The sequence below is a fragment of the Macaca mulatta genome, chromosome 3 (genome assembly GCF_049350105.2).
Source record: "Macaca mulatta isolate MMU2019108-1 chromosome 3, T2T-MMU8v2.0, whole genome shotgun sequence".
Classification (NCBI taxonomy): Eukaryota; Metazoa; Chordata; class Mammalia; order Primates; family Cercopithecidae; genus Macaca; species Macaca mulatta.
In genome coordinates this window covers 197,612,134-197,638,629 of record NC_133408.1, presented here as the reverse complement: position 1 = coordinate 197,638,629, position 26,496 = coordinate 197,612,134, and the positions used below count along the sequence as shown (strand labels likewise).

The window sequence follows — 26,496 nt, the reverse complement described above, 5'->3', positions numbered from 1 at the left end:
CATGGGGGTGGGACCTTAACCCAGTGCTGGAACTGATGTAGGGAGCAGTGGAGAATATAAAGTAGGAGAAGCAGGAAGATCCCTGTGTGCATTCCCAGTCTCCAGCATGGATTGGGGAAGCCATTCTGCCTTACAGGGGACCTTGTGGAAGTCTGCCAGCCAACTCAGGCAGTGGCCACACGTTGAGAGGAGCTCCCAACTAAAATTTGCAATCTAATCTCGAGTAGGGACAAAATCCCTTGGCCATAACTCAGCAGGGAGTGGGAAGCACGCTGCAGCCACAAGCACAGAATCTGGGACCTGGCTTTGCTACTGGACTGGGATAGACGTGACCTGAAAGCCACACTTCCTGTCTCCATGATGATTGGGACAATATCTCACATCTCAATATTAGTGTTGAATGTAAATGGCCTAAATGCTCCATTTAAAAGATAACAGATTGGCAGAATGGATAAAAAGACACAAACCAAATATCTGCTATCTTCAACAGATTCACCTAACACATAAAGATGCATATAAAGTTAAGGTAAAGGGGTAGTAAAAGATATTCAATGCAAATGGAAACCGAAAGTGAGCAGGAACATTCTTAATCAGATAAAACAGACTTTAAAGCAACAACAGTAAAAAGAGACAAAGAAGGTCATTAAATAATGATAAAAGGGCCAATCCAACAAGAAGATATTACAATTCTAAATGTATATGCACCAAATGCTGGAGCTCTCGGATTCATAAAACAATTACTGCTAGATGTAAGAAGTGAGATAGGTAGCAACATGCCAACACTGGGGAACCTCAGTACTCAACTGACAGTACTGGACAGATCACTGAGACAGAAAGTCAACAAGGAAACATGGACTTAATCTACACTCTAGAACAAATGGACCTAACAGATATTTACAGAACATTCTAACCAAGAACTGCAGAATATACATTCTCCTCATGAGCATATGGAACATTCTCCAAAATAGACTAGATGAAGAAAATGTGGTGCATATACACCATGGAATACTATTCAGCCATAAAAAGGAATGAGATCATGTCCTTTACAGGGACATGGGTGAAGCTGGAAGCCATCATCCTCAATAAACTAACACAGGAACAGAAAACCAAACACTGCATGTTCTCACTTATAAGTGGGAGTTGAACAGTGAAAACACATGGACACAGGGAGGGGAAAAACACACACCAGGGCCTGTTGAGGGGTGGGGGGAGAGGGGAGGGAACTTAGAAGACAAGTCAATAGGTGCAGCAAACCACCATGTCACACGTATACCTATGTAACAAACCTGCACGTTCTGCACATGTATCCCATCTTTTTAGAAGAAAAAGTAATGAAACAAAAAAAAGACCATATACTAGGCTACAAGACAAGTCTCAATAAATTTTAAAAAATTAAAATTATATCAAGTATCTTCTCAGACCACAGTGGAATAAAACTAGAAATTCACTCCAAAAGAAATTTTTTTAACTATACAGATACATGGAAATCAAAAAGTATGCTCCTCAATGATTTTTGGGTTAACAATGAAATCAAGATGGAAGTTTACAAATTCTTTGAAATGAATGATAATAGTGACACAAGTTATCAAAACCTTTGGGATACAGCAAAAGCAATGCTAAGAGGTAAGTTTACAATGCTAAATGCCTACATCAGAAAGTCTGAAAGAGCCCAAATTGAGAACCGAATGCCACACATCAAGTAACTAGAGAAATACGAACAAACCAAACCCAAAGCTAGAAGAATAAAAGAAATAACAAATATCAGAACAGAGCTAAATCAACTTGAAAGAAAGAAACAAATAGAAAAGATCAGTGAAACAAAAAATTGGTTTTGTGAAAATATAAACAAAATTGATGGACCATTAGCAAGATTAATCAAGAAATGAAGAGTGAAGATTCAAATAAGCTCAGCTACACCACAGAAATACAAAAGATCATTCAAGACTCCTATGAATACCTCTATGCACACAAACTAGAAAATCTAGAAGAAATGAATACACGAATATATTCCTGCAAGCATACAACCCTCCTAGATTAAATTAGGAAGGAATAGAAACCCTGAACAGACCAATAATAAGCAGTGAGATTGAATCAGTAACTTAAAAATTGCCAACAACAACAACAAAAAGCCCAGGACCAGATGGATTCACAGCTGAATTATACCAAACACTCAAAGAATTGGTACCAATTCTACTGAAACTATTCCAAAAGATTGGGAAAAAGAGAATCCTCCCTAACTAAGAAGCCAGTATCACTCTGATACTAAAATCAGGGATAAAATAATGAACAAAAGCAAACTATAGACCAATACCCCCGATGAACATAGATGCAAAAGCCCTCAACAAAATACTAGCTAACTGTACCCAACAGCACATCAAAAAGATAATACACCATGATCAGGTGGGTTTCATCCCAGGGATGCAGGGATGGTTTAACACATGCAAGTCAATAAATGTGATATATCACATAAACACTTAAAAAACAGACACCATATGATCATCTCAATAGATGCAGAAAAAGCATTCGATAAAACCCAGCATCATTTCATGATAAAAACTCTCAACAAACTCGGCATAGAAGGGAATTACTTCAAAATAATAAAAGCTATATATGACAAACCCACAACCAACATCATACGGAATGGGGAAAAGTTGAAAGCATTCCCCCTGAGAACTGAAAGAAGACAACTTCTATTCAACATAGTACTGGAAGTCCTAGCCAGAGCAGTCAGAAAACAAGGAAATAAAGGGCATCCAAACTGGAAAAGAGGAAGTCAAACCATTGCTGTTTGCCAATAATATGATCATACACCTACAAACCCCTAAAGACTCCTCAAAAGACTCCTAGATTTGATCAACGAATTCAGGAAAGTCTCAGGTTACAAAATCAGTGTACACAAATCAGTAGCACTGCTATATACCAACAATGACCAAGCTGACAATCAAATCAAGAACTCAATCCACTTTACAAGGCTTCAAAAAATAAATAAAATACCTATCAATTCGCTTAACCAAGGAGGTGAAAGATTTCTATAAGGAGAACTACAAGACATTGCTGAAATATATTGTAGATGACACAAACAAATGGAAACACATCCCATGCTTATGGATTGGAAGAATTTCATGAAAATGGCCACACTGCCCAAAGCAATCTACACATTTAATGAAATTCCTATCAAAATACCAAGATTATTTTCATACAGCACCAAAAAACAGCCTAAATAGCCAAAGCAATCCTAAACAAAAAGAACAGATCTGGAGGCATCACATTACCTGACTCCAAACTATACTACAAGGCTAGAGTTACCGAAACAGCATGGTACTGGTAGAAAACATAGACCAATGGAACACAATAAAGAATCCAGAAACAAACCCAAACACTTACAACCAACTGATCTTTGACAAAGCATACAAAAGCATAAACTGGGGAAAGGACACCTGTTTGATAAATGGTTGTGGGAAAACTGGATAGCCTCATGTAGAAGAATGAAACTGGATCTCTATTGATGCAGGGTAAGGAGCCCCAAAGTGGAGCTTAGCCCACCAGGGTTCTTGGCTTTTCCCAGGAAAGAATTCAAGGGCAAGCTGGAGATAGAAGAAAGCAACGTTCTTGAAAAGGCAGTGTTACAGCTCTGACAGTGGTTTAGCTCTGTGACTGCTCTTGCAGAGCCAGGCTACCCCATAGGCAGAGAGTAGCAGCTCAAGGAGGCTTTGCAGTGGTATTTATAGCCAGTTTTAATTACATGAGGGTAAAGAGTGGTTTATGCAGAAATTTCTAGGGAAGGGGTAGTAACTTTTGGGTCATCAGGTCATTGCCATGGAAAGGGGCAGTAACTCCTGGGCGTTGCCATGGTAAGGGTAAACTGACATGGCATATTGGTGGGTGTGACTTATGGAAAGCTGCTCCCACCTTAGCTCTGGTTTAACTAGTCCTTAATTTGGTTCAGTAACTGAGCCCTGCCTCTGAAGTTGAGTCCTGCCTCCTACCTCATTATCTCTTACCTTATACAAAAATCAACTCAAGATGAATCAACAACTTAAATCTAAGACCTGAAACCATACAACTTCTAGAAGACTAGGAAAAAATCTTCTGGACATTGGCCTAGGCAAAGAGTTCATGGGTAAGACCCCAAAAGGAAATGCAACTAAAACTAAAATAAATTGGACCTAATTAAACTGAAAAGCTTCATATAGCAAAAGAAATCATCAGACGACCCACAAAACGGGAGAAAATATTTGCAAACTATGCATCTGACAAAGGACCAACATCCAGAATCTACAAGGAACTCAATTTAGCAAGAAAAAAAAAATCCCATTAAAAAGTGGAAAAATGACATGAATAGACATTTCTTTTTTTTTTTTTTTTTTGAGACAGAGTCTCGCTGTGTCTCCCAGGCTGGAGAGCAGTGGCAGGATCTCGGCTCACTGCAAGCTCCGCCTCCCGGGTTCACGCCATTCTCCCGCCTCAGCCTCCCAAGTAGCTGGGACTATAGGCACCCGCCACCACGCCCTGCTAGTTTTTTGTATTTTTAGTAGAGACGGGGTTTCACCGTGTTAGCCAGGATAGTCTTGATCTCCTGACCTCGTGATCCACCCGCCTCGGCCAATAGACATTTCTTAAAAGAAGATATTCAGATGGGCAAGAAACATATGAAAAAAATGCTCAACATCACTAATCATCAAGGAAATGCAAATTAAAATCACAATGAGATACCACCGTACTCCTGCAAGAATGACTATTATTAAAAAGTCACAAAACAATACAGTTGGTATGACTGTGGTGAAAAGGGAACACTCATCCACTGCGGGTGGGAATGTAAATTAGTACAACCTCTATGGAAAACAGTATGGAGATTTCATAAAGATCTAAAAGTCTATCTACCATTTGATCCAGCAATCTCGCTACTGAGTATCTATCCAAAGGAAAAGAAATCAATATATCAAAAAGGCACTTGTAGATATATGTTTATTGCAGCACAATTCACAATTGCAAAGATATGGAACCAGTCTAAGTGCCCATTGACCGATGAGTAGATAAAGAAAGAAAATGTAGGCTAGGTGCGGTGGCTCACGCCTGTAATCCCAGCATACTGGGCGGCTGAGGTGGGTGGATCACGGCGTCAAGAGATCAAGACCATCCTGGACAACATGGTGAAACCCTGTCTCTACTAAAAATACAAAAAATTAGCCAGGTGTGGTGGTGGGTGCCTATAGTCCCAGCTACTTGGGAGGCTGAAGCAGGAGAATCACTTGAACCTGGGAGGTGGAGGTTGCAGTGAGCCGAGATTGTGCCACTGCACTCCAGCCTGGCAACAGAGCGAGACTCCATCTAACAAAAAAAAAAAAAAAAAAAAGAAAGAAAGAAAAGAAAATGTAGTGTATATATATACACCATGGAATACTACTCAGCCATGAGAAAGAATGAAATAATGTCTCTTGCAGCCACTTAGATGGAGCTGGAAGCCATTATTCTAAGTGAAGTAACTCAGGAAAGGAAAATTGATTACCTTATGTTCTTGCTTGTAAGTGGGAGCCAAGCTATGCATATGCAAAGGCAGACAGAGTGATCTAATGGACTTTGGAGGCTCAGAAGTAGGAGGATGGCAGGGGAGAGAGATTTTAAAAACCTACATATTGGGTACAATGTGCATTACTTGGATGATGGGTACATTAGGATCTGAGACTTCACCACTATTCAGTTCATTCATGTAACCCAAACCATGCATACCCCAAAAGCTATTGAAATAAAAAAAAATGGGCAAAAAGATTTGAATAAACACTTCACCGAAGAGGACAAATGAGTGACAGTTTAGTGTGAAATATTCAGTATCATTCCTCGTTATGGAAATGAAAATTGAAATCACAGTGAAATACCACTACAAACCTGTAAGAATGGCTAAAATAAAAAAAAAAAAAAAAAACTTACCATCCTATATATTGGCAAGGAGGTGGAGAAGCTGGACCTCTCATATGCCAACAGTGGAAACGTAAAACATTCACAACGATTTGGAAAACGTCTTGACGGTTTCTTCAAAAGTGAAATGTCTACCTGCCTGTGATCCCTCCATCCCACTTCTGCTCAAGATAAATGAAAGCATGTGTGCATTCAAAGATTTACACACGAATCTTCATTGTCGCTTTCAATCCCACTTCTACTCAAGATAAGTGAAAGCATGTGTGCATTCAAAGATTTACACACGAATCTTCATTGTAGCTTTCAATCCCACTTCTACTCAAGATAAGCGAAAGCATGTGTGTATTCAAATATTTACACACGAATCTTCATTGTAACTTTCAGTCCCACTTCTCAAGATAAGTGAAAGCACATGTGCAAAGATTTACACACGGATCTTCATGGTAGCTTTCATAGTAAATGCCCACAATTGAAAAAACCCAAATGTCTATCAGAAAGTGAATGGACAAAGAAATTTTGTTTGATCCACAAAGTGGAATGCTACCCAGTAAGACACTGGAATGAGCTGTTGATGCACGAAACAGCACAGTGAGTCTCATTTCTGTTGACCAAAAGATAAAAGAGGACCTATTGTTATAATTCCAGTTTGGAAAGCTGTAGAAAATGCAAACTGGATTATAAGGGACAGAAAGCTGGTCGGGATTGCCTGGAGCTGTGGACAGGGATGGGAGAGGGCAGTGTCTCCAGGGCACCGGGACGTGTTCAGGGTGATGGACGTGTTCATTGTCATGCCTCCTGTACTGTTTATTGTATGTCAGTTATACTTCAAAGTGCTGCAAAAGGAAAAGACACAAATAACCCCACACAAAAAAGTATAAAAACTTTGAACAGATACTTCATAAAAAGATACATAAATGGCCAATGAAGGCATCAAAGGTGCTGAGCATCCTTATTCACAAAACCATAAAGAACGACTACTTCATGTCACTAGATTGGCTAAAATTAAAAAAAAAATCTATAAAACCAACTCTTGATGAGGACACAGAAATTCTCAAATTAGTGGGAATGCAATGCAAGCTGTTATAACCTGTGTTTGGAAGCTGCTTGAAGGCTAAAGATATGTCTGTCCTTGGACTCAGCAGTTCCCTTCTTGATGTCTACCCAAGAGGAGGAACGCCTGTGTTTACAGGAAGGCTGGCCCATGACTACCCCCAGTGGCTTCATCCAGAACAGCCCCAAACTGTCACCACCCAGATGCGGTCAACAAGCCCACCTTCCCCTGTCCCTGTTTCTGGAGGGGGGCCACCATGGGGGAGTGTGTTTGGGGACACAGCTTCCCTCACAGCCCTCTGCTTAGCCATGCCACCTGGAGGAGCAGGTGCGGAGGCACACAGCGATGAGGACCGTGGCCTCCACATATTGGATGCCACATTCATGACGTTCATTTGAGGTTTTTAAGTTTACCCCCTCATGGGATTGTTCTCACGACCTTTGGTGGGAAGTGGAGCTCTGGTGGAAAAGTGGCCCCAGGGCGTGGTGGTCTGCTCCCAGCATACACGGTAGTGTCTGAGGCAGAGCAGGCTGATGCATGCTGGCCACTGTCGTCCTGACTGTCACCCTGGTTTCCTCCCAGACAGTCCTGTCCCTGCCCTCCACTGAACACTCGCAGTGACAGGTGCCACCCCCCTGCACTAGCAGCCCCTCCACGCCCAGACCTGTGCTCCATGCAAGCTGGCCTGCTCGCTATTCCTCTGTTCACTCGGCGTGTTGGGTGTCTGAGATGTGACACACACGCAGAGGCTGGGGAGAAGGGCTGCGTCTTAGCTCTGCCCTCTCCTCACTGCAGGATCTTCTTTCCTCATATGCAAAATGTGGATAATCGTGTTTGTACCATCGAGTCATTGAGAGAGTTAGAGAAGATCAAGGCATGTAAAGCCGAAAACAGCCTGGTGTAGTGCTCAGTGAATAAGAGCCCCGTGGCGATGCCTGTCCCTCCATCCTCCGGGTGGTTCTGAGTCAGTTGACCTCTAATCCCAGGCCAAGGTGGATGGGATATGGACTGGAACTCGCTGCTTTAATCATGCCCTGTGCTTTTCACTTGCCAGGTAGGAGGCTTTGGGGTGCAGCTTCTGGAAAGGCCAAAATGCAAACAGGAGACAGAAGGAAGAGTGGCGGGCGGGCAGGGTGGGCTGAGAGCAGCGCTGGCCTCACGGCGTCGCGAGTCTTCCGATAATTCCAGACTCGCAGAATGCATCGTCATTAGCAGATATCCAGGCGTTCACATTGGCGCCTCGTGATGCTGTCAACTCGCTACAAATTTGTTGATCCTAAGTTGTTTAGGACTTGCCCTGTTCAACCTCATGGATTTTGTGAACTCTAAAAACTGTGCGGGGTCGTGTTTTTCAATCTGAGAGCTCTGTACCTTGGCTGCAGAGACAGCACAGTGTATGCTAGTGTGAGGCCCCGCTGCTTCCCTGAATACAAAAATGTTATTTTGTCTTGGAGACAGCGCTGTCAGTAAGAATGACACCATTATTTCCCCTCCACATGAGTGGGCCACTTAGAGCCTGAGCACTGTTAAACACTGACACTTTCTACTGTGTTAAGACAGAGACAGAGGCAGAGACACACAGAGACAGAGACACAGAGGGAGACAGAGAAAATAAATGAGCTGCCAGAATCACCTCTCTAAGGCCCCAGACAGAAAGGCACAGTGAAGTCATCCCAACCCCACATTCGTGAGCCGGGGCCGGAGCTGCAGCGTTCCCACCTCAGCAGCCAAACCTGGCCGCGTCCAGTGCCAGCTCATTAGGAAGCCGGCGAACAGCGCTGCGGCCGTGTGCTTTGTCAGGCCGGCAGCAAGCACGCGGTGATCAATGTGCCTGTCAGCACTGCCTGCGGGCGGTGAGACAGGGAGAAAACGTGTGTTATGTGGTCAAAAGATGTCCCGACTTGGGCTTCCTAATTTGTTTTGGACCCTCGGTGCAGGAGAATAGCTGATGAGCATGGGCAGAGACCAGTGCGCACACAGGAGTCTCCTCCACTCAGCGTCTCCCGCCGTGTGGGACTCCCCAGACCTCCTGGCCTTCCTGTCAGCCTGAACTCGTAATTGTGCCGTTGGGACTGGGCTGGGTGGATCTCCAGGGGAGACATGTTTGTCAAAGGAAGAGGCCTGATTTTTAGCTCTGGTACCCCTGACCCCTGTAAAGTTGGGATCGAGGAGAGTCACTTCCTCAACGGTACCACTGTTTGGCAGGTGAGGGGTACAGTGCAGGGCGTGGCTCTATGCACTGCATCAGCTGGCTCCAGGAAGCAGCTCTGATTTCCTCCAGCTGAAGAGAATCACATTCTTCCAAAACCAGGATTGCTTTTCTGAACCTCTGTAATAGTATTCTTTCAATTACGGTTGTTAACATCTGTGACTCAACTCCTATTTCAGTCTGCAAGATGTGTGAGGACAGGGCCACGTCTGAGTTATTCTTCCTTCACGGAAGTCCAGGGCTCGGCACACAGCAGCAGTAGAAGTTTGATGCTGCTGACAGTGGGGGTGACACTGATGGTGGGATGCTGCTGTGGATGGTGAGGTGATGATGGTGCTGCTGCTGCTGATGATGGTGATGGTGGGATGATGATGATGGGCATGCTGCTGTTGATAGTTGAGGTGACGATGGCAGGGATGATGTTGATGGCAGAAGTGATAATGGTGGGGATGCTGCTGTTGATGGTGGAGATAGTGGAGATGCTGTTGTTGATGGTGGAAGTTGTTGCAGGAAGTCAGGGACCCCAAACAGAGGCACTGGCTGAAGCCGCAGCAGAAGAACATAAATTGTGAAGATTTCATGGACATTTATCAGTTCCCAAAATGAATACTTTCATAATTTCTTATGCCTGTCTTTACTGAAATCTCTGAACATAAATTGTAAAGATTTCATGGATATTTATCACTTCCCCAATCAATACTCTCATAATTTTCTATGCCTGTCTTTAATCTCTTAATCCCATCATCTTTGTAAGCTGAGGATGTATGTCACCTCAGGATCGTGTGATGATTGTGTTAACTGTACAAACTGTTTGTAAAACGTGTGTTTGAACAATATGAAATCAGGGCACCCTGAAAAGGAACAGAACAACAGCGATCTTCAGGGAACAAGGGAAGATAACCTTAAGGTCTGACTTCCTGAGGGGTTGGGCAGAATGGAGCCATATTTTTCTTCTTGCAGAAAGCAAGTCAGAGAAATATTGCTGAATTAGTTTCCCAGCAAGGAATAACCCTGGGGAAGGAATGCATTCCCAGGGGTAGGTCTGTGAATGGCCGCTTGGGAGTGTCTGTCTTATGTGGTTGAAGATAAGGGATGAAATACACCCTGGTCTCCTGCAGTGCCCTCAGGCTTACCGGGATTGGGAAATTCCAGCCTGGTGAATTCTAGTCAGACCGGTTGTCTGCTCTTGAACCCTGTTTCCTGTTAAGATGTTTATCAAGACAATGCGTGCCCAGCAGGACATGGAACCTCATCAGTAATTCTAATTTTGCCCTCTGCCTTGCGATCTTTTATTGCCCTCTGAAGCATGTGATCCCTGTGACCTCTCCCTATTCATACACCCCTCCCCTTTTGAAATCACTAATAAAAGCGTGCTGGTTTTGCGGCTCAGATGGGCATCACGGAACCTGCTGATATGTGATGTCACCCCCGGAGGCCCAGCTGTAAAATTTCTCTTTGTACTCTTTCTCTTTATTTCTCAGACTGGCCAACACTTAGGGAAAATAGAAAAGGACCTACATTGAAATGTTGGGGGCTGGTTCCCCGATAGGAAGTGATGATGGTGAAGATGCTGCTATTGATGGTGGGATGATGCTGATGGTGAGGGTGATGATGGTGGGGATGCTGCTGTGGATGATGGGGTGATGATGATGGTGAAGGTGTTGATGGTGAAGATGCTGTTGTTGATGATGGGGTGATGATGGTAAAGGTGTTGATGGTGGAGATGCTGTTGTTGATGATGGGGTGATGATGGTGAAGGTGTTGATGGTGGAGATGCTGTTGTTGATGATGGGGTGGTGATGATGGTGAAGGTGTTGATGGTGGAGATGCTGTTGTTGATGATGGGGTGATGATGATGGTGAAGGTGTTGATGGTGGAGATGCTGCTGTTGATGGTGGAAGATGATGATGGTGGGGATATGCTGCTGTGGATGGTGGGATGATGCTGATGGTGAGGGTGATGATGGTAGGGATGCTGGTGATGATGGTGGAGATAGTGGAGATGCTGTTGTTGATGGCGAAGGTGATGATGGTGAGGATGCTGCTATTGATGGTGGGATGATGCTGATGGTAAGGGTGATGATAGTGGGGATGCTGTTGTTGATGATGGGGTGGTGATGATGGTGAAGGTGTTGATGGTGGAGATGCTGTTGTTGATGGTGGAAGATGATAATGGTGGGGATGCTGCTGTGGATGGTGGGATGATGCTGATGGTGAGGGTGATGATGGTGGTGATGCTGGTGATGATGGTGGAGATAGTGGAGATGCTGTTGTTGATGGTGAAGGTGATGATGGTGAGGATGCTGCTATTGATAGTGGGATGATGCTGATGGTAAGGGTGATGATAGTGGGGATGCTGTTGTTGATGATGGGGTGATGATGGTGAAGGTGTTGATGGTGGAGATGCCGTTGTTGATGGTGGAAGATGATGATGGTGGGGATGCTGCTGTGGATGGTGGGATGATGCTGATGGTGAGGGTGATGATGGTGGGATGTTAGTGATGCTGGTGGAGATAGTGGAGATGCTGTTGTTGATGGTGAAGGTGATGATGGTGAGGATACTGCTATTGATGGTGGGATGATGCTGATGGTGAGGGTGATGATGGTGGGGATGGTGCTGTGGATAGTGAAGATGACGATGGTGGGGATGCTGCTGTGGATGGTGGCATTGACACTAATGGTGATGGTGATACTGCTGATGACTGCCATTTGTCAAGTTCCTCCTCTGAATTGTGTGCTGAGCAAGGCACTTTTACCTATACTCTCCCTAATCCTCACAGCAGGTTTTAAAGAAAACAGAATTATTTTTCTAGTTTTGCAGGTGGTGAAAGTGAGGCTTCAAGTTTACACAGTTTACACAGAGCTGACAGGATTGGGCCAGTCTCTCAGTGAGCCTTCTTTCCTGCTGGCTTTTACATTGTGTGGGCGACTGGGTTCTACTTCTCCTCGTATGGAAATGCAGTGGGTTGAAGAATATTCCCAGTAGAATATCATGTCAGCTTAAACATTAGCAGACTTTGGCAGAAGCTCTCCAATGCTTCATACCCACAGCTGGGCTACCCCAGAGATGCTCAGCCGGATTTCTCTTACACATAGTTTGAAGAATTCATGCACAGGAATGTCCATCGCATGTATTGGAAATTGGCCCATGTTCATGCCTTTAGGCTGCTAATTTCCAGGTTTGGGCACCTATGGTCTTAAAAATTATTCCACATTGTCTTTGGAAACCTCCCATCATTGGTATGTTGAAGTGAGACTGAAAACATCTTCACAATTGGGCATTTGAAAATGAGTCACAGAATTTTAAACTCAGAGCTGAGAGTGGAAGAAAAAGTCTAATTGGATAGTTCCTCATCAGTTGAGGTATGGATTTCCTGACTGCTTTAAAGAACATGAAGGTATAGGCCAGGCATGGTGGCTCATGCTTGTAATCCCAGCACTTTGGGAGGCCGAGGCGGGAGGATCACTTGAGGTCAGGAGTTAGAGACCAGCTTGACCAACATGGTAAAACCCCGTCTCTACTAAAAATGCAAAAAAATTAGCTGGGCATGGTGATGTGTGCCTTAATCCCAGCTGCTCAGGAGGATGAGGCAGGAGAATCACTTGAACCCAGGAGGTAGAGGTTGCAGTGAGCTGAGATCGCGTCATTGCACTCCAGCATGGGCGACAGAGTGAGACTCCATCTCAAAAAAAACAAACAAAATAACAAACAATGAAGGTATAATAAGGTAAAGTAAATAATAGTAATAATAGTAGTAGTCATAGCCATTAACCCTCCTGTGCCAGATACTATTATTATTATCCTTGTTTTACAGATGACCTAAATAAAGTGCTGAAGCACTAAGGTCGTAGCATTGGTGGTAGTTTAAACCCAGGCAGCTCCAGAGCCAGTTCCCTTTCCTTGGGGACCTCAAACCACAAAACAGCCAGTCAGCAGGAGAATACTTTTCTTCACTGCCCATGTTCCCAACTCTCAGGTCATCTTGGTTATGGGATGGTCACTACCTTGGTGAGGAACACCGCAGCGTCTGCAATCATCTATTGAGTCGCCGGAGTGGCTTGCGAAAACCGATGTTTGCTATTATTTCTACAGGCCCTGTTGTTTGTGCTAACTACTGAAATATTCTTTTTCCTCTTCACCTTAATTTGATTCAGAACAGAAACCAAAAATAGATTGTTTATCCAAGTCTACTGCACCGATAACACTCTGCTGTGATTGTGTAATGCACTGAACCTAGTCAGTCCTGCACCTGGAGCCTCCAACTCAACTTTAATTAAAGGCCCTTTGAGTGGAAGCTCCAGGTGACTGCATTCATAGCAATGAGGGGAGAGCCGCTTGCAGGCACATAAAAAGGGGTTTGGACAGATCCCCAGCCCCCAGCACGGTGGCTGACCAGGTGTTCAGAGACAGCCTGTGCAAGAGGGAGTGCAGGCTGAGCTGGAGATTGACACTTACACCCAATTTGTGGGAAATTGCTGGAGGGGCTGTTTGTTGTGGTGGCATTCACTGTCTCTCACTCGCTTGCTCTCGCTCTTTCTCACGCTCTTGCTCGCTCACATATTCTCTTTCTTAAGGGAAGAATAGTTGATTTCAGGTAGTCCTTGGACAAAATTAAACAATTTGGATGATAACTAAAGTCCCATCACTTTAGAAATAATAATTAAAATATCTTATAATGGCTGGGTGCAGTGGCTCATGACTGTAATCCCAGCACTTTGGGAGGCTGAGGCAGGCCCCTCACTTGAGGTCAGGAGTTCGAGACCAGTCTGGCCAACATGGCAAAACCGCATCTCTACTAAAAATACAAAAATTAGCTGGGCACAGTGCCACACGCCTATAATCCCAGCTACTCGGGCGGCTGAAGCAGGAGAACCGTTTGAACCCCGGAGGTGGAGGTTGCCGTGGCTGAGATGTGCCCCTGCACTCCAGCCCGGGCAACAGTGAGAGACTCCATCTCAAAAGAAAAAAAAAATCTTAGAGATAATGTCCGATTTCCTTTTTTGACAGAAGAAAATTGAGTCTCTAGGGGTCAAGTGATTTACCCAAGTTCATATATGAGAACTGAAATTAGAACCTGATTCAAACTGGCCGGGCGCGGTGGCTCATGCCTGTAATCCCAGCACTTTGGGAGGCTGAGGCAGGTGGATCACTTGAGGCTAAGAGTTCGAGACCAGCCTGGCTAACATGGTGAAACCCCATTTCTACTAAAACATACACACACGCAAAAATAGCCAGGTATAGTGTTGTGTTCCTGTGGTCCCAGCTACTTGGGAGGCAGAGGCATATGAGAATTGCATGAACTCAGGAGGCAGAGGTTGTAGTGAGCTGAGATTGCACCACTTCACTCCAGCCTGGGTGAAAGAGGGAGACTCTGTCTCAAAAAACAAACAAAAAAAACACACCATAAAAAAACAAACAAAAAAACCCAACCTGTATCAACCCATTTCCCAACTCCCAGGTTGCTATTGAAAAATCTAACCCAGAGAATGAACCCAAATATTTTCAGAAATAGCCAGACTCAGGAGTCAGATCCCCTTACCTTACTGCCAGCGATGGCTGCACACCCGTAGCTAGATGCTGAGGTGTCCACCTGCACTGACACGACATTGATCATGTGCCCCAAGGAGGTGCAAGTAGAAAATATGAATGGAAGGGATTTAAGCTGTGTTGTCCACACACCCATGCGTGCCCCCACGGAGCTCAGCGTGTGTGTCCAGGACTCGAAAGTCTCTAAGCTGGAAATTATTCATACTCAGCTTGTCCATGACATTTTGATGAAGCCTAAGTCCGAGGTAGAATATGGGAACTTTTCACATTTTTACAGCTGCCCTAGAGGTGAGGATAGCTGGGCCTTGGTTTGTCTAGTGACACAAAGTGTGATGAGGACATGTCCTCTTGGGGAGTTTTACTAAATGAGTGAGGAGAAAATATAGACAGAAATCTAATGAAAGACTGTTAGCCAGGGCATTGATTAGTAAACGATGTGATAGGTAATTATCGAACGAGACACGCTGGCATCTTCCCTGCTGCAGAACATTGCAGTTACAAGAGCAGGTGGCAAACATGTTTCAAGTCATCAGTAAAGAAGTTGGAATGAAGGCCTCCAGACAAGGCACTTGAGGCCTCTGCTGAGGGTTGCTGAAAGAGAGATTCAGGTATTGGGGAGCAGCTTTTCGGGGTTAAAGACCAGTGCAGGCATAAAATATGAACAGACGTTTCTACAGAGAAGAGGTAGGAGTGGTCAATAAGGGCATGCCAAGAGGCAGCATCATTAGCCACCAGGGAGGCGCTGCCGAGCCTCACGAACGTGCCTGGGAGCGGCTCCTCTCGTTGCTGTGAAAGCAGTAACCCCGAGCTGCCGTGCAAAGGACCATTAGTTAAAGCTGAGTTGGAGGCTCCAGGTGCAGGGCATACTCGGCTTAGCACATTATGCAAATGACACAGCGCGGTATTGCTTTCCAACCGCTAGGATGACCATAATAAAAACAGAAGGACAGTACAAAGTGTTGGCAAGGATGCAGAGGAGCTGGGATCTGCATCCATTACTGGTGAGCTTTTTCGTGGTGCTGCTGTGCTGGAAAACAGCTTGGGAGTTCCTCTATCAGTTAAATGTCGAGTTACCACGTAACATCCTCAAATAAACCCAAGAGAATTGAAAACACATTTATACAAAGACTCATAAACGAATACTCAGAGCAGCATTATTCAAAATAGCCAAAAGGTGGAAAAAAGCAAATGTCCATGAACTGATTGATGAATTTTTAAAATGTGGGATATACATGCAGTGGGATAGTACTCGCCTCAAAGAGGAAGGACATCCGGGCCCGTGCCCCGGCATCGGCATGGGTGCACCTGAGGACATTACGCTGAGGGAAACAAGCCAGGCACAGATGCCACACGTGGTGTGATTCCATTTACACGAAACGTCCAGAAGAGACTCATCCGTAGAGACCGAAAGCGAATGAGCAGTGTCGGGGTGGGAGGGAGGAATGGGGACGCTGCAAAGTCGCTTTTCAGGTGATGTGGATGTTCTGGACTTAGTAGTGATGTTTCACAACTCTGTGAATACACTAAAAACTGCTGATGTGAGTGAATTATCTCCATGAAGCTGTCATTAAAAATAACGCAGGAACAAATATGAAATAGGGACCTGAGTTGGTCAGAGTGAAAATGAGAGTCCTGTTTTGGCTTTACATTTCAGAGATGCCCAGGGCTGTGTAGGACCTTGAAAACTGAGACTGAAGGGCATCTTGGTGCCCCCGGCTAACGATGGAAATGCAACTCTTGCTCTGTTTTGCTCTCCTGCCCCTCCAGGGTGACGACCGCTTCTCCAAGAGCATCCTGACCTATGTGGCCCACACGTCTGTGCTGACCTACCCTCCCGGGCCCCAGGCCCAGCTCCCCGAGGACCTCCTGCCGCGGACCCTCAGCCAGCTCCAGCCAGACGAGCTCAGCCCTAAGGTGGACAGCAGTGTGGAGAGACACCATCTGATGGCAGCCCTCGGTGCCTATGCTGCCCAGAGGCCCCCAGCTCCCCCTGGGAAGGGCAGCCTGGAGCCGCAGTACCTTCTGCGCGCCCCGTCCAGAATGCCCAGGCCCTTGTTGTCGCCAGCCGTCCCCCAGAAGTGGCCTTCACCTCTGGGAGATCCTGAAGACCCCCCCAGCACAGGGGAAGGTGAGCCAGCCTGCTTGGTGTTTCTTGTTTGCTGACTGTCCTCTGTCCGGCCCCTCCTAGTGACAGACGCACTACATTCTCCCCACACGTGGGGTCTGCACACCGCACTCCCCCTGAGGACGTGCAGCAGGAGTGGGGCACGATGTGGGGAAGGGTCCCTTCTGCCCTCATACCCTCTCTGTGCTGGGAAGGAGTATGTGGTCATTTCAAGACCTGGGAATGCAGTGGTCGGTGAGAGGCAGGAGGTGATCCTGAGGGTGGGACAGAGAAGGCGCTGCTGAGGGTGTGAGGACAGTGAACACAGCAGCCGGTGGGAGGGTGAGGTGATCCTGAGGGTGTGAGGACAGTGAACGCGGCGGCCGGGGGAAGGAGGGGGTGATCCTGAGGGTGTGAGGACAGTGAACACAGCAGCCGGTGGGAGGGTGAGGTGATCCTGAGGGTGTGAGGACAGTGAACGCGGCGGCCGGGGGAAGGAGGGGGTGATCCTGAGGGTGTGAGGACAGTGAACACAGCAGCCGGTGGGAGGGTGAGGTGATCCTGAGGGTGTGAGGACAGTGAACGCGGCGGCCGGGGGGAGGAGGAGGTGATCCTGAGGGTGTGAGGACAGTGAACGCGGCGGCCGGGGGGAGGAGGAGGTGATCCTGAGGGTGTGAGGACAGTGAACGCGGCGGCCGGGGGGAGGAGGAGGTGATCCTGAGGGTGTGAGGAGAGTGAACGCGGCGGCCGGGGGGAGGAGGAGGTGATCCTGAGGGTGTGAGGACAGTGAACGCGGCGGCCGGGGGGAGGAGGAGGTAATCCTGAGGGTGTGAGGACAGTGAACGCGGCGGCCGGGGGGAGGAGGAGATGATCCTGAGGGTCTAGGGACGATGAAGGCAGCAGCTGGTGGGAGGGGGAGTTGCTCCTGAGGGTTTGGGGACAGTGTGTGTTCCCTTCTCACTTCTCGTTCATCCCTTCCCCAGATTTTACGATTTCACAATTTTACTGCTGAAGCTGATGGATGGGGCGGGAAACATGGCTTGCAGGATGGGTCTGGCCCACAGCTTTTGTCGTCCTGTTATGGAAAATTGAATACGTTAAGTCCAGTGTCCTTTGTCGCTGAACTCACCCCTCCTGTGGCCCAGCATGTGGTCCTGGCCCATATTTATGGCAGTTTGCCGCGTCTTCCGAAGCCCCATCTGGATTTCGTGCTGCTCACCATGGGCTGGGTGAACAGTGTCGGCCTCCAGATGACCGCTGTGCCAAGAGCGTGGCTTCCGGTGTCGCTACCTGAGTTAACCCACGTCAGGGCGGGCCCGGGGAGAAGGGCGTTTGCGGGTTCCTGTGGCTCTGTGATATGGAGAAGGTTCTGACCCATTTATTTCCCAACACCTTTTTCCCAAGACCATCCTGCACTGGATTGTGATAAAATATGACTTCCCCTTTGGAGGTAACAAACACTAAAATCATAGTAGATAACGGTTTTCACAAACATTGCCTGAGCGTCGCGTTATGTGAGCGCTCCATGCTCCCTAAGTGAAGGCTGAATGGGAACCTGAGAGCGAGCGTCAGCTTCTCTGCCGTCTGCAGCCGGAGGCTCTCCTGCCCTCGCTCTTTCTTTGTTCGTGCAGCCGTTATGGCAGATTTTAAATAGAAGGAATGTGAAGTTGCAATTAGAGGGAAGGACGTGTGACCATTACCAGTGCTTTCTCCTTGTTCCTGTCTTGGAGAAGGACGGCGGAGGAGGCCAATGCCGCACTTGAGTGAGCGCTGCTGGAGCATTCATGGTGCTGTTTGCCACGGGAGCTGCCCGCCTGGAGTGGCCACTTTCCCTCCAGCACCTCTCCCTTTGGGGCCACGTCTCCTCTGTTCTAAGTCATGCTCTATTCCAAGAAACCCCTTTTCTTGATGGTCCTCCCTCCTGTGCTCTCTGTGTACTAGACACCATCGAGGGTCTTCACTGCCTCCTGCGCTTTCGTGGGTACTGGACACCATCAGGGGTCTTCACCGCCTCCTGTGCACTCGTGGGTACTGGACGCTATCAGGGGGTCTTCACTTGTGACCTTGGGTCCCGTGTAGCTGCCGAGCTTCCCGTTCTCCTCCAGCTCAGTGTGGCCTCAGCCCTTGGCCACACGGCTGAGGTCACCTTCAGCTTCTCGTCTCAGCCTTCCGTGGCCCTCCCCGGTGCCGGCTGCCCCTCCACCTGCCTTCTTCCGCCTCTGTGCTCCTTCTAGTGGGGTCACGTTGGGTCGTCCTCTTGCTTCTCTAACGTCTCTTGTCTGTATCCTATCCCATCTCCCACAACTTAAAAAACCCCATTCACCTCTGTCCTCATTACTGGGAACAGAAAGCAGTAAACATCCTCACCCCCATCAAAGGGAGGGAAACCCAGCTGGAGAGCCCGGTGTGGGTGAGGTCGCAGAGAGAATAGGGCGTGCTGCGGCTCCGTGCGCCCTTCCAACGCGCGCTCCTGCTCTGCGCGCATTTCCTATGCATCCAGGGAGCTTCGCCTCTCTGCCTTGGCACCTTCTCCTTCCTCCCACACCCCAGGGTATGGATCTTCGGAAAAAGCGTCCTGAACGTGCTCTCTCCACTCTCCCGTGATCCCTCCAATTTACACAATGTGCCTGGCATTCTTCCTGAGCTACCCTGCAATGCTGGTGCTCTTCTGATTGGTGATCACTGTCTTCCTAATCGCACTGTGTGCTTTACAAAAGCATCATGTAAAACGGCAAATATGAAATATGCAGAGAAAATTGAGAACCCCATACAGGCATCACCTATGAAATACACAGAGAATATTGAGAACCCCATACAGGCATCTCCTATGAAACAGAGAATATTGAGAACCCCATACAGGCATCACCTATGAAATACACAGAGAATATTGAGAACCCCATACAGGCATCTCCTATGAAACAGAGAATATTGAGAACCCCATACAGGCATCACCTGTCTGCCACAAATGGTGACTCTCAGGCTTTCCTGATACTCCTCTGCACCCACTACAGCCCCCTGCTCTGCCCTGGGATGATTCGAAAGCAAATCCAGACATGGAATGATGTCTCAAGATGAGAGGCCCTAGCTAGTTAGACATTCTCAACACAAAGAGCAACTGCACCCAAGCAGGAAGGGAGGACCCTGCGATGATGCCAGGGAGCAGAAAACTTCTTTACAGGTCAGAGAGCAGGGCCACCCTCCTGCCGCACGGTCGGGTCCACCATGAGACCCTGGCTGTTCAGTCTTCAGAGAGTGAGAGGGAAGACCCACGCGTACCTGCTCCCAAAGAAGCAGTCAGTCAACGAGGCCGCAGGCCGCACACATGCGACAAAAGTTCACCTGGTAAAAGCTTTAAAAAGAGACCCTCTTCCATCACTTATTCATAATTCACATCTGGTCTGCTTCCAAAGAGCTTTAAAGCAGGTTCAATCGAAGGCCTATCTAAGGTGGGGTGACGGGGAGGACAGCAGGTGACGTGCAGTGGCCGGTGAAGGAATTTGGGGCTCATCCAGTTCAGCATCTCCAGTTTCCCCGCTTGACACCTGACAGTCATGGACCTCGTTGCTGTCTCCATAGTTTGCCTTTTCCTGAATGTTCTGGGGTTGGAACCGTACAATATGTGGCCTTTTCACAGTCACATGCCTTCAAGATTCCCCCGTCTTTTCATGGCTCATTTCTCTTTAGTGCTGAATAATACTGTATTATTACATTATAATCCATAACATCCCATTGTATAGATGGGCCACAATTTATTCGCCTACTGAGGAACAGCTTAGTTGCTTCCATGTTTTGGCGATTATTCATAAAGCTGCCATCAGCACCCTCATGCAGGTTTTTGTATGGGTGTAAGTCTTCAGCTTCTACTGGTAAGTACCCAGGAGTGTAATCACTGGATCACATAGTAAGAGAACGTTTGGTTTTGGAGGCAGCCACCAAACTGTCTTCCCCAGTGGCTGTGGCATTCTGCGTTCTGCGTGTCACCAGCAGTGAACGAGCTGCTGTTGCTCCACATCCTCGCCTGCACTGGGTGTTGTCGGTGTTCTGGGTTCTGGCCGTTCTGAGAGGTGTGTGGTGGTGTCTCGTTGTCATTTGCATTCACATTTCCCTGATGATGGAGGAAGCAGAGCATCTCCACATGCTTGTTTTCCTCTGTGTGTCTTCTTTGGTGAGGTGTCTGTGGTGGTGTCTGGGCCATGTTTTAGTTAGGCTGTTTGTTTCCTTATTGTTGAGTTTGTAAAGTTCTTGAGTATGTTAGATATTGGTCCTTTATCAGATATCAGATACATCTTCTGTAAACGTTTTCTCCCAGTCTGTGGCTTGTCTTTTCATTCTCTTGGGAGCGTCTTTTGCAGAGCATTAGTTTTTATTTTAATGAAGTCCGACTTACCAATTATTTTATTCATGGATTTTGCCTTTGGTGTTGGATTTTAAAAAGTCATCACCAAACCCAAGGTCATCTAGAGTTTCTCCTCTCTTACCTTTAAGGAGTTTTATGGTTTTTCATTTTGGAATGAGTTCTGTGATCCATTCTGAGTTAGTTGTGAAGGGTGTAAGGTCTGCATCTGGAATTGTTTCTGTGCGTGTGTACGTCCAGTTGTCCAGCACCATTTGTTAAGAGGTGATCCTTTCTCCATAGCATCAACTTTGCTTCTTTTCAAAGCTCAGCTGACCTCCTGTCTGTGGACCCATGTCTGTGCTCTCTGTTCTGTTTCATTGATCTGTTTGTCTGTGTCACCAGCCCCACCCTGCCTGGATTCCTGTGGAGTTGGAGGGAGTCATAATGATGGGTGTAGTGAGTCTTAACGACAGGTGTAGTGCGTCCTAACGATGGGTGGTGTTGTCCTCCACCTTTGTTCTTCTTCAGTATTGTGTTGGCTGTTCTGGGTCACTCGCCTCTCCATGTAAACTTTAGAATAAATTTGCTTGTATCCAAAAAATGACTTGCTGGGATTTTGACTGTGATTTCATTAAATGCATAGATCAAGTTGGAGGACTGACATGCTGACAATATTGAGTCTTTGGGAGCCAGTCGTAATCCTGAAAGATACAGTCCTGAATGCCATAATTCTGAATGTTAAGATCCTGAAATATCAAAATCCCTAAGGTCCCTAAAAGCCCGAAAATCACAGTCTCAAAATATCAAAATCCCAAAAATGTAATTCTGGAAAAAATTGTTTAAAAGACATTTATTTACATTTTTAAAAGGGAATTTATTTGCAAAACATATAAAATCATGACAAAACACTTCATAGGCCATTTTGCACAATAAAATAAGCGATAGTAACATTCGTATTTTTGCAGGCACGAGCCCTCAGATATCTTGACGACAGTTGCGTGGGCATAGCGGTTATGAGCAGATGAACCGTGTTCGTGAAGACGTAGGTCAGGAAGGGAGATGTATAAAAGCGACACTCTGCTTGGTAATTGTGTGCACCCAGCTGTATGACTGCAGGCGTCTGAAATACCCTGATGAACAGCCTAAGTCTTTTGACGAGATCAGTCAAAAACCCTGATGGGTCACCACTGCATAAACAGTCGAAGAGCTGAGATCTCAAGAAATTGTATCTTTCACAAATGAAGATGTACGAAAAGGACATTCTTCATTTGTTGAGGAAGTTGCAGTGTTTTTACGATGAGAACCAGGGAAGCTGATGGTGTAACTCTCAGTCTGAGGACCCAGGGACGGCTGGTGTGAGTCCTGGAGTCTGAAGGCTGGCAAACCTGGTGCTCTGATGTCCAGGGCAGCGGAAGGAAAGTCTGCCCCAGTGCTCAGAGGGAGCCTAATTCACCCTCCGTGTTTGTTCTCTCTGGGCCCCAGCTGTTTGGATGGTGCCTGCCCACCAACACTGAGGCAGACCTTCCCCTAGCCCACTCAGACTCCACCCTATCTCCCTGGAGACACCTCCCAGAAACACCCAAAATGAAGCTTTACTGGATTTCTAGGTGTTCCTTAACCCAGTCAAGTTGACACTTAAAACTAAGTCCACAGTTTCAACTCCTTATCAACTTAGCACACAACTCCTTAAATTATGCTTAATTTCCAAATAAAGACAATAACAAGGTAACAGCTCCACCTAGCAGGTTGCAGCTCTTCTGTGATTATCATTTAGGGATTTTAAACATTAGCAACATTAGACTTTTGAGGTTTAGACTCTGTTTAGAGATTTTGATATTCAGAGATTTGGGGATTTCACTATTTGGGATTATGGCAATTGGGACGGTTTCTTTTGAGATTATGATCCAAACCTGTGTCTTGCTAGCCATGAGCATGCAATATTTATACACTGTTTCTCCATTTCTTTACTTCTGCTTTCTTTCATCAGTCCTGTAATTTTTTTTTCAAGTAGATACAGTACTTGTGTAATGCCATTCTTTCAGCTCAAGACTCTGATGACAGTGAAAGCATTTTGAAAATCACTTTGGGACATGCATCAGACACCGTTTTCTAAATGAACCAATAACAAATAATGTGTGGGGTGTTCACTGTTGTAATCCTTGCTCACTGATCAAACACCAGCCACACTGAACAGGAAACAACACCGGTAACCAACCTGTTAGAATGCTTTCTTTCATCATCTTGGTTCTGCGCCCTCCAGAGCCTGAATGGGAATTACAAGACCCTAATTCGCATCATGACGGCTGACTTTTGGTTCTGAATTTCACATTGCAGCCTCTTCCCAACAAACCTGGTATTTCTTATATTCAGGCGTCTTATTATACTCTCACTTGTATGGCCAAGGTAATTACGGGTCTCCACCCAGCCAGCCGCTGTTCTAAGGTGGGGCCCGTGGCGTTCATTTGGGAAGTGACTGGGAAACTCACGTGGAAGCTGGAAGAACTTGTTTCTGTCGCTGGCCATGCAACTTTCCAGCCATGCAAGCTTCGCGTGGTTATGCCTGAGTTCACTCATTCATTCAGAAAGCTCTTGTGAAGTCCCAGCCAATCACTTGGGCTCCTGATTCTCCCGAGTTCACTCATTCATTCAGAAAGCTCTTGTGAAGTCCCAGCCAATCACTTGGGCTCCTGATTCTCCCGAGTTCACTCATTCATTCAGAAAGCTCTTGTGAAGTCCCAGCCAATCACTCGGGCTCCTGATTCTCTCGAGTTCACTCATTCATTCGGAAAGCACTTGCGAAGTCCTGGCCAATCACACGGGCTCCTGGTCCTCTCCCCTCATCCAAGATAAGCGTGTTCTGGTCCTCTTCTCCTTCGAGCCTCCCGTGAGCCTGAGGTCCTGCGTTGGCCGGTATGGTGCCCACTTCCCTGTCGTGTTGGTGGTGGGAATCCCAGACTGAAAACCCTCACCAAGAAGGGCGTGTGCCCCGCAGCCCAGTCTCAGGAGGGCACTGAACCAAAGCTTTGACTTTTCACGGTGACAGCAGTAGATGATAATACAGAAAACACGAGGCCAATGCTTCCGTCACTCTGGAGAAAATATGCCCACACTTTTGGGGTCATTTTCACTTGAAAGGAAGCACCTGCTGCCTTTTCATTTTTAAGAAATTCATTCATATTTGAATGCAGGCCAGTGCCGCTCGGTATTCTAAACCCAAGCATGCCTCTTGGCTTAAAAAAAAATTAGAAGAGAATTGGCCACCTAATCACTGGCACACAGAGGCGCCTCTCACAGGCTGCTCCAGGAGGAAGCCACTGATAAATTCTTAATCTCAGATCCATGCCCCTGGCTGCAGTTCACGAGCACCCTCCAAAGCAGGAGGAGAAGGCACCTATGTTATCAAAGCGCCTCTCATCCCAGCGAAACAGTCCCGTGCTCCGTGTGCACTGCCTGAGGCTTTTCTTCCTGCGCATCAGCACACCATAGAGGCAGCAGCAGCGCAGTCTCTCCCAGGGGTGCTGGTGGGGGAGGGGTCACGCTGTGGCTTATATAGCCGAAGTAGGGATCCTCTCACTGCCCCTTGAGGACACACCCACTGCTCAGCAGCCCTGACGCGGATGCACCCAGTGCGGGGTGGCAGCGGCCGTGTGTGGCTGACAGCCCCGGACCCGTGTGTGGCTGGCAGCCCTGGACCCGTGTGTGGCTGGCAGCCCCGGACCCGTGTGTGGCTGGCAGCCCCGGACCTGCACTGCTCAGGCCCGCCCAGCTCATGTCTTCTTCCGGCGGGAGGCAGCTCCCCCGTTTCTGCATCAGTGCAGAGTCACTGCCTTCAGATTTGGGAGAAGCGAGAGAGTCATCAACTCTGCCCCCATGTGAGAAATAATCTCTTCCACGGTGTTCTGATGCCCTCACGGACTCTGCTTAAACGCCCGTGAGGTCACTGCTTTCCTGCCAGGCCCGTGCTGCTGTGAGCCAGCTGCAGCTGCATCTGCTGGAAGGATTTTTACTTTCAGAATTGGGTTGAAATTTGCCTCTGTCTGACTGGGACTTGTTAGGGCACCTAAAGGCACTTCACTGACACTGCCCCCCTGAGGTTTTCCTCCCACCACCTTCCGCCATGGCTCTAATGGGCAGGCCTTCCAGAGCCACATGGAACAGGGGTGCTCTCTGCTGTGTAAGCATCCTCCACGTATGATGTCATCCTTCCTGTCGCTTTTCCAAATCTCCCCAGTTCCAACCTGAACGCTGTTGGTTAATGGAGGCCACTGATTACATGGTGACGTTTCCCCTCTGAGGGCACAGAGCAGGTGCAGGGAAGGCGCTGGGGGAGCCTTTCCCCTTCCTGCAGGCGAGTGTGTCACAGGCTGGAAGTGGGGGCTCAAGGCCCCGGGACGTTCTGCGCAGCAGTTGGTTCGCTTCGGGTCTGATCTTGCCGAGCATCTGACTGTAGCTGTGTGTTCACCTGCGCTCTCCACCGGCATTTCTAGAACTTTTCAAGATAACTGTTCCCATTAAGAGAGCATTTCTATAGATGTCAGCCTAGCTCATTTAGCAAATGTGGGCAGCTCCGAAGTCCCACCCCTAAAACATCTGTGAAACGTTTTCTCTTCTGGTCTTACCTGCCATCCAGTCCATGGCGGGCTGCGTTACCTGTCATCTGTTAGTTCACATTCTGAGTGTGCAAACTCACACTAACGTGAACCTAAAGGAAGCATTCTTTAGAAAGCCATTTGACTGCCAATCCCCACACCCCACTGAAGTCACGTCATTAATGCCAGAGCTAATTTGATACATTTTTTTCTTCTTTGCCTCACTATTGCATTCAATAGAGAAAGCGTTAGACTGGGTGAATGCAGAGCCCTGTGAGTGTGACAGTGCAGGAGAAGCTTCCTCCCAGGCTGCAGTGTGGGCACTTTTCTTTAGTGAGGGAGAGATGCACGCCACTAAGCTGTGATGCTGTTACACCATCAAATTGGAAGGAGCATACATTTTACTACATCTGTATTGTTTCCAGTGAAAACAGACAGCAGGCTGGCCTATGATTATGTCAGTTTCTCCTTGTGGAAGCCCAGATAAGGAGGGAATGCAATAATGAGCTCCTACTGAATTTACCTGAATCCTCTGCAAATACCCAAGTTTTGGACTCCAGCAATTAAATGGGCTGTATGTCCTCTAAACCAAAGGAGCACAGTCCATTCCCCATGATGGTGGGTGATGGTGAGGATGGTGGTGATGATGATGGTGTTGATGATGGTAATGATAGTGTTGATGGTGATGATGGTGATGACGGCAATGATGATGATGGTGTTGATGGTGATGGTAATGATGGTGATGGT

At 47.1% G+C, this 26,496-nt stretch overlaps 1 protein-coding gene across 3 annotated transcripts in view; it reads left to right on the top strand.

Annotated features, from left to right (window-relative positions):
* The window catches only part of PTPRN2 (protein tyrosine phosphatase receptor type N2), a 1,015,036-nt gene that overhangs the window by 384,761 nt on the left and 603,779 nt on the right, over positions 1-26,496 (top strand). For all 3 annotated transcript variants that reach the window (XM_028846528.2, XM_015135381.3, XM_077997823.1), the window contains one exon: positions 16,488-16,848. In XM_028846528.2, the coding sequence (XP_028702361.2) occupies positions 16,488-16,848 (361 nt within the window). The remainder of the gene's footprint in view (positions 1-16,487; positions 16,849-26,496) is intronic.